The sequence below is a fragment of the Xiphophorus couchianus genome, chromosome 7, assembly GCF_001444195.1.
Source record: "Xiphophorus couchianus chromosome 7, X_couchianus-1.0, whole genome shotgun sequence".
NCBI classification, from domain to species: Eukaryota; Metazoa; Chordata; class Actinopteri; order Cyprinodontiformes; family Poeciliidae; genus Xiphophorus; species Xiphophorus couchianus.
In genome coordinates this window covers 5,172,777-5,186,357 of record NC_040234.1, presented here as the reverse complement: position 1 = coordinate 5,186,357, position 13,581 = coordinate 5,172,777, and the positions used below count along the sequence as shown (strand labels likewise).

Genomic DNA, 13,581 nt, shown 5'->3' with positions numbered 1-13,581 from the left:
TTGATATCATAGACAAGATGTGTTTCTTCGGGATTTTGTTATAAAGTGTCCAAAATGCAAAAACCAAAATAACTTAAACAGAAGTTTTGTGCTGTAAGTTATAGTTGTTAATGGTTTGTGATTACAGCAGAAAATTTAATAAACATCATAATCAAAAAAAACAACAACCATAAATACGCACATTCACACCCAAAGGTACGTGAGGGGGCCAAAACTTTTACATTTGCATGTCGTTAACGATCCAAAACATTAAAAAAAATAAAAGAAAAACATACAATTTACAGTTTTTTTATTTTTATTTATTAATTTTACCATTCTTGACTCATGGTAAGGAGTCAAAAGAAGTCATTTCAAGAGGCAAAAATTGTCCTTAAAATAGATTTCCCCAACATTTCCAAGGCATCTTATCGTAGTTGTGAAATTTCCCACAGCCCTGGAATGCAGCAGGATGCATCCAGTCAGCGCGAGCCGCAGCCGTTAATAGTAAGGACTATGTAAAGATGGCGGAGCTGCAGATGCTGCTGGAGGAGGAAATTCCTGCGGGACGGAGAGCGTTACTGGACAGTTTCACCAATCTGGAAAGAGTAGCGGACTACTGCGAGAGCAATTATGTCCAGGTACGGGAGCGTTTTTTTTCTTTAAAGAAACCGAGGGTGCTGATTTATAAAAAATAAAAAAAGAAACCCACGGAACAGTTGTGTGGTGTGGGAGTGGGCGGTAAGGGAAAGGAGTGATGGAATAACTAACACGGTCCGTTATGTTGCTGTCAGCTCTCTGTGGAAAACAATTTTAAAAAAAAACTGTATTCAAAATAAAACAGGCTCATTATAGTTCTACAGTACGACCAATGCCAACAAAAAATACAACTTTTACAGTGGGTACTGTAGCGCTATAGCGCGTCTGTTTGAGGGAAACTTCAGTAGGAATGTGACAGATTTAAGTGTTAAAAGTTCTCATTTAGGGTTACGAAGCTGGCGCATGCTCATTGCGCACACACCGACACTTTGTTTTTAGACGGTAAGATGTCTTAAAGCGCTTCTTACGTGATGTTTGACAGCGGCAGACAGGCAGGGAACTGTTTCCATAAAATGTGTGAAGTCTAGCATCACAGTGTATTAACAGTATTTTATTATCAATTGGAAGGAGCTCACTCAAAGTACACCATACACCACAGCTTCTGTTGTAAGCGTTTAAACTGGTCCCTACCAGGTCTTGAGTAATTTTACGGATATTAATTATTAATCGGATCAAGCAAAAAATAAATAAAATACAGAAGGAGACCTGTGTGTAAAACTAAGTCTATTCTTTATGCTTCAGATAGACTCTGCTAATCAGACGCATTGATTCAGTCTTTGCACATTTTCATCGAGTTGGCATAAGATTATGACCACCACCCTAATAGCCCAGAGCCCTGGAGGCACGAACCCCTGAATGTGTGCTGTGGTTTCTGGTGTCAAGACATTAGCAGCAGATCCTTTAAATCTTGTGACTGATCCTTGACGTGGATCAGATTTGTTTATCCAGTAAGATCCCAAGAGATGCTCGGTTTGGAGAATTTTGAGGCCAAGTCAACACTCCAAACTCGCTGTTGTGTGCTCCTCAAATCATTTTTGGAAACCTTTTTGTTTTGTGTCAGATTGCGTTGTTTCGCTGAAAGAGGTCACCGTGGTTCACTTGCTGGGTTTCCTTTGACCATGTAATTGAGTCAATTGGAATGCCGAGAAATCAATTTGCTTGGTGGAAATATTGGAATTTAAAAAAAAAAACAACACTTGTGTTTTTCGATTAAAAAAAAACAAAGTTGAGTGTGAGGATCAGGTGGGTTTTTCAGCAGTATTGAAATGAAGGTATTTCGTAAAACTGCAATGAAAACACTTTTTTCGCATCACAAGAGTCTCCTGATCAACATGTTTCCATCAACAAAGGAAACTGCAGAAAAAGACAAAGAAAAAGATGACAGGACATAGAAGGACAATGGCATTTTACGTGCTTTAATGACTTATTCACATGGGATTTTAATTGTGTTTTAATTTGACGGAATCATCGCAATTGCAAAATTGTCGGTTTTTTCCGATATTAGCTGAAATTTGACCAAGTTTTGAACAAATTTGTAATGGAAATGCAGGCACTGTGTATGACTGTATTGCTTCTAATAGAACAGAAATCGGACTTTCTCTACCACCAAGTTGGAACAATGTTCTTTAGACAGTTAACATAAACGCATCAAAAATACTTGTCAGCAGTGGCGGATCTAGAAAAATATCTACAGAGTGGCAAGCCTCGGCCAAGGCTTTTACAGGGGTGGCAGCATATAGCAGAATTTTACAATTTCACACTATTTTCAAATTTTAGCAGCTTAAAGTCTCACAACTGAGACCGAAAAATAACATGCCATTACATTATATTCTCATTGGTGCAATGAATTCAGTCATTTTTTGCTCTCTGTCCTTGCAAACATTGCATTGGCATGGCTTTCAGATCTTGAAAAACTACAGTTTTTTATTGTTTCCTTTTTTTCTTCTGGTTTCAACAATGCATGCAAGACCATTTCTGACTTTTAATTAATTCCTTTATAAATCCTAACTGGTGAGTCATTATTTTTCGCATTTTGTCAGCAGCCCAGCTTACTTTGGCTGCTGGACTGTTTTGTATTTGGTAATATTTGGCATTTTGTTGTTTTTTTTTTTCATTTGAGGATAAATGAGTAAATTCCATCTCAAGATGGCAAGTCAGTAGCTTTGGTTGGCTGCCGTTCTCCCACTGTGCTTCACAAGAGACATCATGACTGCAACGTCTGTGTGTGTGTGTGTGTGTGTGTGTGTGCGCGTGTGTGTGCGTGGGCAAGCAAACCTGTTATAAACAACTGTTCTCCCTCACTTGGCTCTAAATACACACCTGTTCACAGCCACGTTTCATAATCATCCCATTTGTGCAGCTGTGGGTGTGAGTTTCACTGTCAGTCAAGAGAAAGTGGAAGAAAAACGATTCCAGACTGTGGCTGAGGCGTCACTTTGAGGTAAACGTTGCAGCGAAGCGGCGTGTTCAGCTTTCATCTTAGCAGGATTACGTGTATGTTCCGGCGATTTTACAGAAATACCAGAATTAACGATTTTTATTTAACAAGCAAAGAGAACAGGAGTATGTTTTATATATATATTTTTTAGAAATAGACAGTTAATGAATCAATTATTCAAACTTAAGCATGTTAAGTTTGAACAAGTTAACGAGTTAAGTTTGAATTACTGACTTACAGATGTAGCTGTAAGTCAGTAATTCAGTACGTACGTCTACAATTCGGAGTATTTACTTTTTTTTTTTTTGCTGTTGCCTGTACATTTTGAGCAGCTCTGCTGAGCAGCTTTTACAGAGAATGAGTAGTGCAGTTGGCTTTTTATGGATTTATTTAATTTAGCAGCGTTTACAGAACCAACTGTGCGAGGCATTGCTGCTGATTACTTGACTCATTCTCACCAAGTCCTTCAAATGGAATGCCGCCAAAAGGTTCAGATGATGTTTTTCTTGAAGGAACGATTAATTCTTACATAAAAGAGAGAAAAGAGAAACTGAGGAACACCTGTTAAAAATGTCTGTTTGCAGAAGTGAATTGTTCTTTTTCACCCCAAAGGGAGAAAAATAAACAATAAATCATGCAACTAGACCAATACACTCAGGAACATCTCTCTACAGTGGCTAAAAAAAGCAGAAAAGAAAATGGACATGTTCATAACATAAGTCACGGCATGTCACCCAGGCCTCATCAGGATTCACTTGTTTCTTCTGAGGACACTAAAACATGCAGGAACGTGAAGCACAGAAGGCTGAGCCTCTGTCTCTGTCACAGTAAAGCCTCCAGACATTAAAGAGCAAAAAACTTGACAGGTTTCAAGGCTGAATCTAACTGCAAACTTTGAATAGTTATAAAGGGTGTTGTTGAGGCTGGAGCACCATAAACAAGCTTTCCGTGTCAGCGATATGCAGTTATGAAGAACTGATTATTGGTTACTCCTGTGTTTGTCTTCATTTGCATTAAAATATCCATACGAACATGTCCAAACAGCACCAACTGGTTGGTTGGCCTATATTTTTGCTGCTCAGATGATGTGATGTGTTGCATAATCTTGTTCTGCTCCAGTCTTCTTAACTGTGTTTGGCTTCTCCCCGTGTGAAACGCTCACAGCATTTAAACTTGGCCTCAATCATTTCAAGTCAATATAAGAGTCTTAACATTTCCAGCTTGACAAATTCTGTTTTCTTACTCTAATGAAAATTTCAGAAAAAGATCTAAGTCTGCTCTCGTTTCTTGTGGAGTACCGCCAGGCTTTTCTCTACAATAAGGAATGTAAATATATATGTATTTTTAAATGAATCCGTAGATTGCCTTTCTGTATTGATTTTCTGCCTTGCGTCAAACTAAAATTTACATTTGCCGATATCGATATTTAAGGTTTAGTGTCGGCCGACAGTGCTGAGCTGACTGGAAAAGTTTCTCTTTTTTTTCAAACACAGACATAAACGTACTGAATTACAAATTTATTTGATAACACTTCAGCAGTGCAGCACATTTAAATACACCAAAAGCTTCACAAGCTTGGTCCAACATGTCAACACAACTTTAATTTGGTAACAAAACTGAAACTGACAAAAACAAAAGGTTTACTACCTTGGTCAAACATGTAAAAAAAAAAAAAAACTGCAACAAATCTTTCAAATTGTTCAGAAAGTGCATTTATATAAATATTAAAACATGACGTTGCTCAGAGCACAAAGCATAGGATTAGACTGAATAGATCTGCCCTTATGGATCAGACACATTGTCATCAACACCTAATCTAGAATGTTTTTCAATTTCAGACATTAATATTGGATCGGTGAATCTCTCATAACCTTGTACACAAATCTCTGCCATTCTCACAGTGAAACCAGGAATATCTAGGCAGTTTATTCAAATATTTGCTTCAAAAGTAAGTGAAACACATGAATTAATCAGCATTTATTTTTTCTGAAAATCCTAAAGTACCAGACTGGGCAACGTGGAGCTTATGTCTTCCCCCTGTAGCTCTGCACCATGTTGACCTACTGCAGCTGGTAGCGGTTAGCTCGTCAGCAGAGGTAGCTGAAACGAAGCTCAGCCTCCAACTGTTCATTGAAAACACATGGCACACAGCTGCAGGAGGCTGCCTGTGGATGCCCAAAGTGAGCGCATGTGTGTATTTTGACTCGGAAACCATGGCAATTGGGTCCCCAGTCGAGTCTGTATCAGCCTTCCAGCTTCGGCGCCGATGCCAGAAACAGCTCCTGCGGGGGCGGAACCGCCTGAGCGCTTGGAAAGATGGGTTTGTGACTTTTGACAAACCCTGGGGACGACCCGTTGTGCAGGCCGACACAGGTTTATGATTCTCATAAAAAATGTTTAAAAATCTGGCTTCTTTTGCAGGCCAGTTAGTGTCATTGGTGTGATTGTTCTCAGTGTTGAACTAATCTGTGATAACCCCCTCATAGATAAATGACCGTCAGTCTCTTATTATTATTCATATTTCCTTTTTGCAGTCAGGACATGCAGCCCACTCACAGTGTCGGCTAAAGTTTTAAATGACATTACTACATGTGTGTATGAAATCTGTAATTCATAGGTTTTTGTTATTCATTTCAAGCTCTAAAATTGAGGAAAATAGAAGAAAGAAATTCAATAAATATATTCTCAAACACCAATTTGCAGTCTTGTTAAAGGGACAGCATCATGTAACATCAACTATTTTGAGCTTTCCATCATGTTATAATCTTATTCCCTAATCAAAAACATACCTTGATTCTTTCATGCATGTTTGAGAAATCCTTTAATCTCCATGCCAACCATTCAGCTGTTCAAAACACCGCCTTCAAGATGAAGCTCCTCCTCGGAGCTGCAGTTTCCAAGCTTCTTAACTTCCACCTCACAGAGCAGCCTTCCCCCCTGACTCTCGCACTCAGCTCCTTCAGACTAGCCAGCAACAATTAGCAAGCACCTGGTGGAACTGCACATCTGCTGAGCTCATTATAGGAGCTACTTCTCAGTGCTATGATGGTAAAAACATTTTAAAGGGTTAATAGAGGAGAGATGTCGTGATGACGTCCTGAAGGCGAAGTGTCCGAAAGATCAGGAGTTTTTAAAGAAACAGAGGCCCAATGTCACGGCATTAAATTATGATGTGAAATTTCAAATCATATGTAGCATTTTTTTCTAACAACTGAAAGTAGCATAGTTACCTGATTGTGCTGTAAAATGGCACTATGTGCCTGGAAAACAGATAATGCTGCCCCTTTAAAAGTGGTCTGTGGGTTTCCTTTCGTTTGTCTTGTGATGTATGGTGTCTCTGGAAAAGCTCTACTGTCTGTTTTGGATGTGTTAGCATACAGCCACAGTTTCCATAAACCATGAGAAAGTAGTGTGCAACAGCTTTGAAATATTTTTTTTTCTTAGAACAGATCAACAAAAGACTAAAAACTGCCTATTCCTAGAATAAAATCCTTTGAACTTTTTGTGCTTTCCTTATTTTTGCTCTGTTTTCTTGGAGCAATAATAAGGAAAGGAGAAAGGAAAGTCAAGTGCTATAGATCAGCAGCCTCCCGCATCCGTTAAAATAACACTGACACTGTTACAGTGTGAAAATGTATTACTCTCACTGAAATGGGTCAGAGGTGTGTAGTGATACTCTGATTGTTGGTGGAGGAGTCAGGCTGGAGTTTGAGATGTTCGGAGCTCTATCCATGCTTATTATTCATAGTTACAAACAAATAAAAGAAATTGTATTTCTTTCAAATCACACTGTCTCTCCCCTTCTATTGTTTGACAGTACAGACTCCTATTTGTGGCTCAGTGTTCACAGATTTTTCCAAAACCCACCAAATTGTAAAACAAAAAGCCTACATATTAATATCCTTAAATGGATAAGTTAAGTGATATCTATTTAAGGATGTCTATGCTTTCATTCAAGGGAGTTAGCTAGCTTAAGTGCGAACTAATGTCTGTTATGTCTTTGAACATTTGCATTTCAGTTTGGACTAACCTTAAAGAAAACGTGTCCTTCTTCGTTCATTAAGTTAGTGATTAGCTTTGAATGATGTAAAACTTGACTAATATTTTAGCTGTTTGAAGGAGGCAGCAAAACTCGCATAGACCGACACAGTGACTAGGATACCAACCAGGACATCTACAGTTCAAATAATATGAAATTATTTACAATTCTTAAATCTTATGAAGACATGATGTCTTTATCAAACTACACCTCTATTAGAGAGGCAAATAATTAACCAACTTACAATTAAGTGTTGATTTAATGGTTTATTAAATTAAAAGTAGTTCCAATCGATTAAGTAATGATGTACTTTCCACAGCTTTAGTGTTGTATTTTGGCCGCCATCCAGAAGAGGGCACCACTGGACATCCTTAAGCGGAGCCGGTTAATACAGAAACAAAGATGGCAGGGCCATACCAGAACAGCAAAAATATATGGTCTGGTGTGGGATGCAAATTGCACTTATGCGATTATGTTTAGAAATAGAAACACTTGACAAGCTTCTTAAGTTATCACCTTAATACAGCTGACTCAGTGAATTGTTAAAATATATTTGTTTGGTTGTTCCAAATTTAGCATTTCAGGAGAAATTTAGCCTTTTATGTGATTTAAAGATGGCCAACCGTCTTGATACAAGAGAAAACTCAGGTTTTTATCAGTTAATCGTTAATCAGTCGATAAAATCAATCAACTTTGAGATCACTAACTCACTATCACTAGTGAGTTAGTGATCTCACTCCCAGGGTTTGGAGTAACTTGTATCCCAAACCCTGATTAATCTGGCTGCTCAGGAGCCAGGCAGCGCAGTCATTGGCCAAGAGTTTATTGTTCAGACACGTTTCTTCTGTCTGGGGAAAATGGATGTCACAGAGCATTAACCACACGATCATTCCAGCATCTCACAAAATAAACAAAAGTTATAAAAGCTGTTTTGTGATATAGACTCTACTTACATTTAAAGATGTAGTGCACAGAGAAACAGAAAAGGCTGATTTAAAAGTTTCCAATTTCTTTGTTAGAGAGGAATTTATCTGTTAAATGTTCCTATATTGGAAACTTGTTACTGTTTTACTTAAACCATAACAGTAAATCTTTATAGTGTATACATATATTGGAGCTGTAAACCGTCTGTGACTTGCAGAGCAAGGGACTTTTCCTTCTAAGGTAAAAGCAGCCTGTAGTCTTCTGGTGGTTGTCAATACTTCAGCAGGGTAAGTGGGGTAGAAGATGCACTTGAACACACCACCAAGCAACATCTGCCTAGTGCCTACCGAACATACTGTAATCTCAAGCACACGTGGGTTATAAAGCAGAATAATAGTTTAAAGCCAGCCAGCAATCTGAATGGTTGGAAAACAAAAAATAAAACCCCAACAAACGTAATGTTTTAGAGCAGCCTATTTAAATGTGTGTGACTAAAGAGCAAAACCAGATCAGATCTCTAAGGGATTTGTTTACACCTATGAGCAGGGCTGGACAATACGAACTTAAAGTTTTATCACAATATTTTGTTCTGCTATTCCGATAACAATAAAAGTGACAATAAAAACTACTGTTACGTTTTTTAGTTAGTTGTATAGATGTGACTCTATGGCACATCCATGTCAAAGCCCCATAAACTCTAATACTGCTTTTGGAAAACCTATACACATTTGCGCTTTTTTTAGGACACCACTCCCATAAAGAGTATGATTTGTATCAATAAACTGCACACAGTATCTGCATTTAGTCATACTTTTGAATTTATTGATATTTCTTGATACTATTCTTGAACAAACATAGAAGAAAATGGTAGCAATAATCCTGAGAGTATGGGCAGTTTTAGGGGATTTTAAACATTGTTAATCGGAATTTATCGTGACAATGATAAATCAAAATTCTTACGAAAACATTTATCATTATAAATGATAAACAATATAATAACGATTAGGTTCTAATTGGTTTCCATCAGTGTGATGCAGGACTTGGATTTGCTGTAGAGCAAAATCCAAATCTAGATGTTTGGATACCCTTTTCAATCCTTATTTTGCTTCAAGATTGCATTTTTCATTCCTTTTAATAGTTGTCATTCAACCCTTTCAAGATAATATTTAAGATCTATATTTTATTTTGTAGGAATTTTCTTTGTTGGTGCTGCATTTTGATGTACCAAAATGCCCCCACATGCATTAAAAATGCAGCAGGAAACATCCAGATGGTGATTAATAAACTCACATATGTCTTCATTAAAAAAAAGAGGTCAGAGGAATCAGAGCATGCACACGAGTCAGTGTAGATCTAATGTGATTCATGTATATGAATTTAGTTGGAAATAAAAATCTGGGTTTATTAACGTTGGTACGTGTGTGTGTGTGTACGTGTGTGTGTTGGTCTGCCCTCGCCTTAGGCCAAAGAAGGCAGTGGTCCAACTAGGTCAGTGCTAACGGGACGTTAGAAGTCTGATAGGAAAAAGAGGGAGCTGTAGAGGAGATGTAAGGATGTTGTCATAAATTTAGGGAGGAAAAGAAATAGAAATGTTAAAGGAAAAAAGCTTGGCAGAGCAAAATTAAAAACTGACATAGAAAGACAGTTAAAGGATTCAAAACAAAAAATTTCAATAACACGTCAGCCTAAACTACAGATTTACCGGAATGTAAACATAAGTATAAATCTTACGTAAGGACACTCTGCCTTTAATTTAATTTTTTAGGGACTAAAATAAGCCAAAATTTTACCGTCACACACTGCAGTACTTTAAGCCAAGAGAAAAGATCATGTTACTATTTTTGCAGCTGTATGAGGACATGCACTTATCAGCCAAAAGAGTACAACCAACCGCCTAAAACTAAGTTTGGCACAGTGACATAGAAGATAATGCTCCAGCATTGTCTTATTAAGTATTTCACACTGTTTGATCACCAAGTGTCAAAAAACTTCCATATGAGGGTCACAGCTCTTACCTAACGTGTAAATATTGCAGCAATTAACCAATCTCAGTGTTAATTCATCTCACACTATGCTATGTGCTTTACTCCCCTCTGCATGCTAGATGATTGAAAATAAAATTGAAACTGATGACATTTCCTACTTTTTAATTAATATTACTAATCATTTTTTGACCACTTAGGAGCACTATTGAATATTGAAACATAATTGCCACGATGGTCAGTTTATCCTTAAATAAGAGGGTAATCTAAGTTGTAATGGCACACTAAAAGAGTGCATTCCCACCAGCCTTGTTCAGTCTGTTTTAAATGAACTCTACTTCCTTTGCCCAGAAATGTTGGGTCGTTGGGTCATGCGCAGTCAAACTCTGACAGGGACTAAAAATGCAAACTCTGGTACGCCTAAAAACCTAGATCTTTTGGTTAAAGTGAGCTCTGGTGTGGTTCGAATGCATATGTGAACGCCAAGCAGACTGGAGACCACTCCAAAAGCAGGAGGTGGACCATAGGTCAAAGAATTCTGGGTAAATACAACCAAATCAAGCACACAAAAACAGCAATGGTGGGAAAAATGGCTTGTTGTCTTTTACCAAACAAAATAAAGAAATCCTGCAACCACTAAAATCTGACGCCACTCCATTTTTTGTTTACATTTCGCGAAGGACAGTTGCACTCAATGTTTTCTTTTAAAGGCTTCCAAGTCATTTCCTTCAGGGACTGTTGGTGCAGCGCCACCACAGTGGAGGAGGTGAACAGGTTTTTCAAAAGCTTTGGTTCTTTGACAGTGCATTGTGACAGCAAACTGCGAAAGCTGAAGATGCAACAAATGTTGCAATTTTGGTCCCCAATCGAACTGGACTGTCAGGTGTGAAAACATCCTAAAAGTAACATAACCAGTCCTGACGCAGCAGAACACTTTTCTCCTCGTGCCCACTCAACGTTAAAATCTCACCATAATAATGTAGCTCAGCGCATATCCAGGAGTGACTTTCCAGAGTCTCAGCAGCCAGAGGTTAGAAGGAAACAGCACAGGGATCAAGTGGCCGCTTTTTCATTTTTAGTTCACATAAATTCTACATAAAGATTGAGGGAGCTTGCATATTCGTCGATGTATAAATACAAGGAAGAACATTTGGCAGTAACATCTCAACCATGTTTGAGCAGGATTTTTTTAATGAGCAGTCGAGCTCATTTGTTACCCGTAGAGGAATTTTAACGCAGCCAATTATAATGCTTTAATTACCCCCGTGTCTGTATGACCTCAGGTAGCACTTGGCTTCACCACTGGCGGTTCGCCTGTGGAAACTGGAAGCTGCTCCTAAAGCCGCTCACAGGACCGGAAGCCGGGGCAGAGCTGTGGTGTGGCTCAAGACGTGTGGATTTGGGGTCTGACTGTGAATGTAGGGCAATGGGTCATCTGAAGTCATGACACAAACTGGGTGTGCGCGTGTTTCCTTTTGCGTTGTCAGTTATCATCTTTCTCGTCTCTGTGCATCTGTGCGTGCCCACACACACAGACGCGTGCGTCGATACACATTTGGGTACACATCAGTGTGTTTCTTGTCAACTTCAGGCATGAATGAATTTGCGCTGACCTATATTGTGCTTGAGCACACACACGCCCACACACACGCCAACGCACACGCCCACAGATGGTATTTCTGTACTTAGGAGGACTGTACATCATATGTTTTCCATACATCTGCCCAGCATGATTTCTTGAAACCTTGAAGCTATTGCTTTTATTTTGAAGGTTTGTGTTAAAGTAGTAATTAGTAATTAATTTATCTTTGTTTGGGGTTTTTTTTTTTTTACGCTGTTCTTCTTGCCTGACTCCTGTCCCAAATCTGTCTCCTGTTCCCTTTGTCCACAGTCTGCAGACAAAGAGCAAGCGCTGGAGGAGACCAAGAGCTACACCACCCAGTCTCTGGCCAGCGTCGCCTACCTTATCAACACGCTGGCCAACAATGTGCTGCAGATGCTCGACATCCAGGCCTCGCAGCTCCGCCGCATGGAGAGCTCCATCAACCATATTTTACAGGTCTGGTTGACCATAAATGCTCTCACTTGAGTGAAAAACATCATATGTCATAATCATGTATGCATGCATGAAGGTTCATTTAGCCACTCTCAGGCTGAGTGGAGCAGCTCTGAATCTGTTTCTGAACTTTGCACTTAATGATCTAAAGAACTATTCACAGCCATCAAGAAGAGGCTAAAGTGCAGAAACATGTTGTCTTTCGTTACTTGTGTGTGCAAAAAGCATGGTTAGGATACATGTTTGGTACAAACTATTTCTCTATTGAGACATTTTGTCGTTTTTATACAAAGAAATGTTCTTATATCAGCTGCTTCTTTAATATGGTAGAAATTTGTGGAACTTGTTTCCAAATTCAAAATAGCACCTTTTGCAATTTCATGCTAAGCAGATGAAACTCTCAAACACATTCCAGTACAGTCGGCAATTAAAACTCAGTAACTAAGTTTGAGTAAACTCACTGTCTCTATGCGAACATCACAAAGGAAAATAATTACATCGTTTAACAGAGAGGCATGAAGATCACAGAGGGTTCAGACAGTTCAAGCTAAGGCCAGGAGATATGGCTTACAAATAAAATCGCAGAATTTATTTTTCTACCAAATCCGATTTTTTGATTTTAATCTATTTTTTTCCTTCGCTTTTCCTAAGGAAGAAATTAAATACAGAAAATATTTTCAAAACGTGGCCTTTAATTTAATCATCCCTTCTGTGAGTTGTACAATAATGCATTAGGTCAAGAATTTTTGTTTGATATCAGAATAAAGTCACAGAATATTATCAGAATAGAGATGCAATTTTCCTAGAAAAACATTTTAAAATTAAGAGAAAAAAGACGTTTTAATTAAAAAAAAAGCTTCCAGAGTCATCTTGACCTGACATGTCGTTTCCTCAATCGTTTCAAAGTTCTGCTGCTGATAATAATTTGATGGTGATGTGTTAAAAGATGAAATATTTCCTGTGACAAAGGCTCAACATTCCTCATTTTAATTACATTTTTTTTGTTATTTTTCTTGTTGGTGTTTTCATAAAGATATGACTGTACCCTTGTTATGTTAAGACTTTATTGTATTTTAAAAGAAACTAGTAGCCTGGCCCTGATATTGTCATTACAGTTTTATGTCTCTAGGCTTGATGTTTATTCTGTGAGTATTAATAAGTGACCTTCTGAACACAGCAGTGGCTGGTTCGTTAATTTAAACACCTGCTCTACTGATGGTCTGTCAGAGTGTGTGGGTCGCCGCATTTCTTATTTTTTTAACTGAACCAAAACACACCAAATTCCACAGCCCATCTAGATGCTAAGGATGTCAAAGTCAAGCTAGCATAACTGAACTACCTCTTTTCCCATTGCTATATTTTTTTTTAATTAACACTTTTTCCTGACCTAGTTGTCTAGTTGTCGCAGTGTTGAGAATTAATAACAAAGCACTGCGTCCTTTTTTCTTGTATATATCACGTGTACATTTAAGACTTAACACATTATGTTGACAACTTGACAACTGAAACCACTGGTAGTCATCGTCAGCGAGCAACTTCTTGCGTGCGTGACTTCACGTTGTATCGG

The 13,581-nt window shown here is 38.3% G+C and overlaps 1 protein-coding gene across 6 annotated transcripts in view; it reads left to right on the top strand.

The window, feature by feature from the left end:
• The first annotated feature begins 469 nt into the window (after positions 1–469).
• Positions 470–13,581, top strand: part of LOC114148159 (abl interactor 2-like) — a 30,345-nt gene continuing 17,233 nt past the window's right edge. For all 6 annotated transcript variants that reach the window (XM_028023196.1, XM_028023198.1, XM_028023194.1 and 3 more), the window contains exons 1-2: positions 470–617; positions 11,850–12,017. In XM_028023196.1, coding sequence (XP_027878997.1) covers positions 501–617; positions 11,850–12,017 — 285 coding nt within the window. In that variant the 5' untranslated portion in view covers positions 470–500. The remainder of the gene's footprint in view (positions 618–11,849; positions 12,018–13,581) is intronic.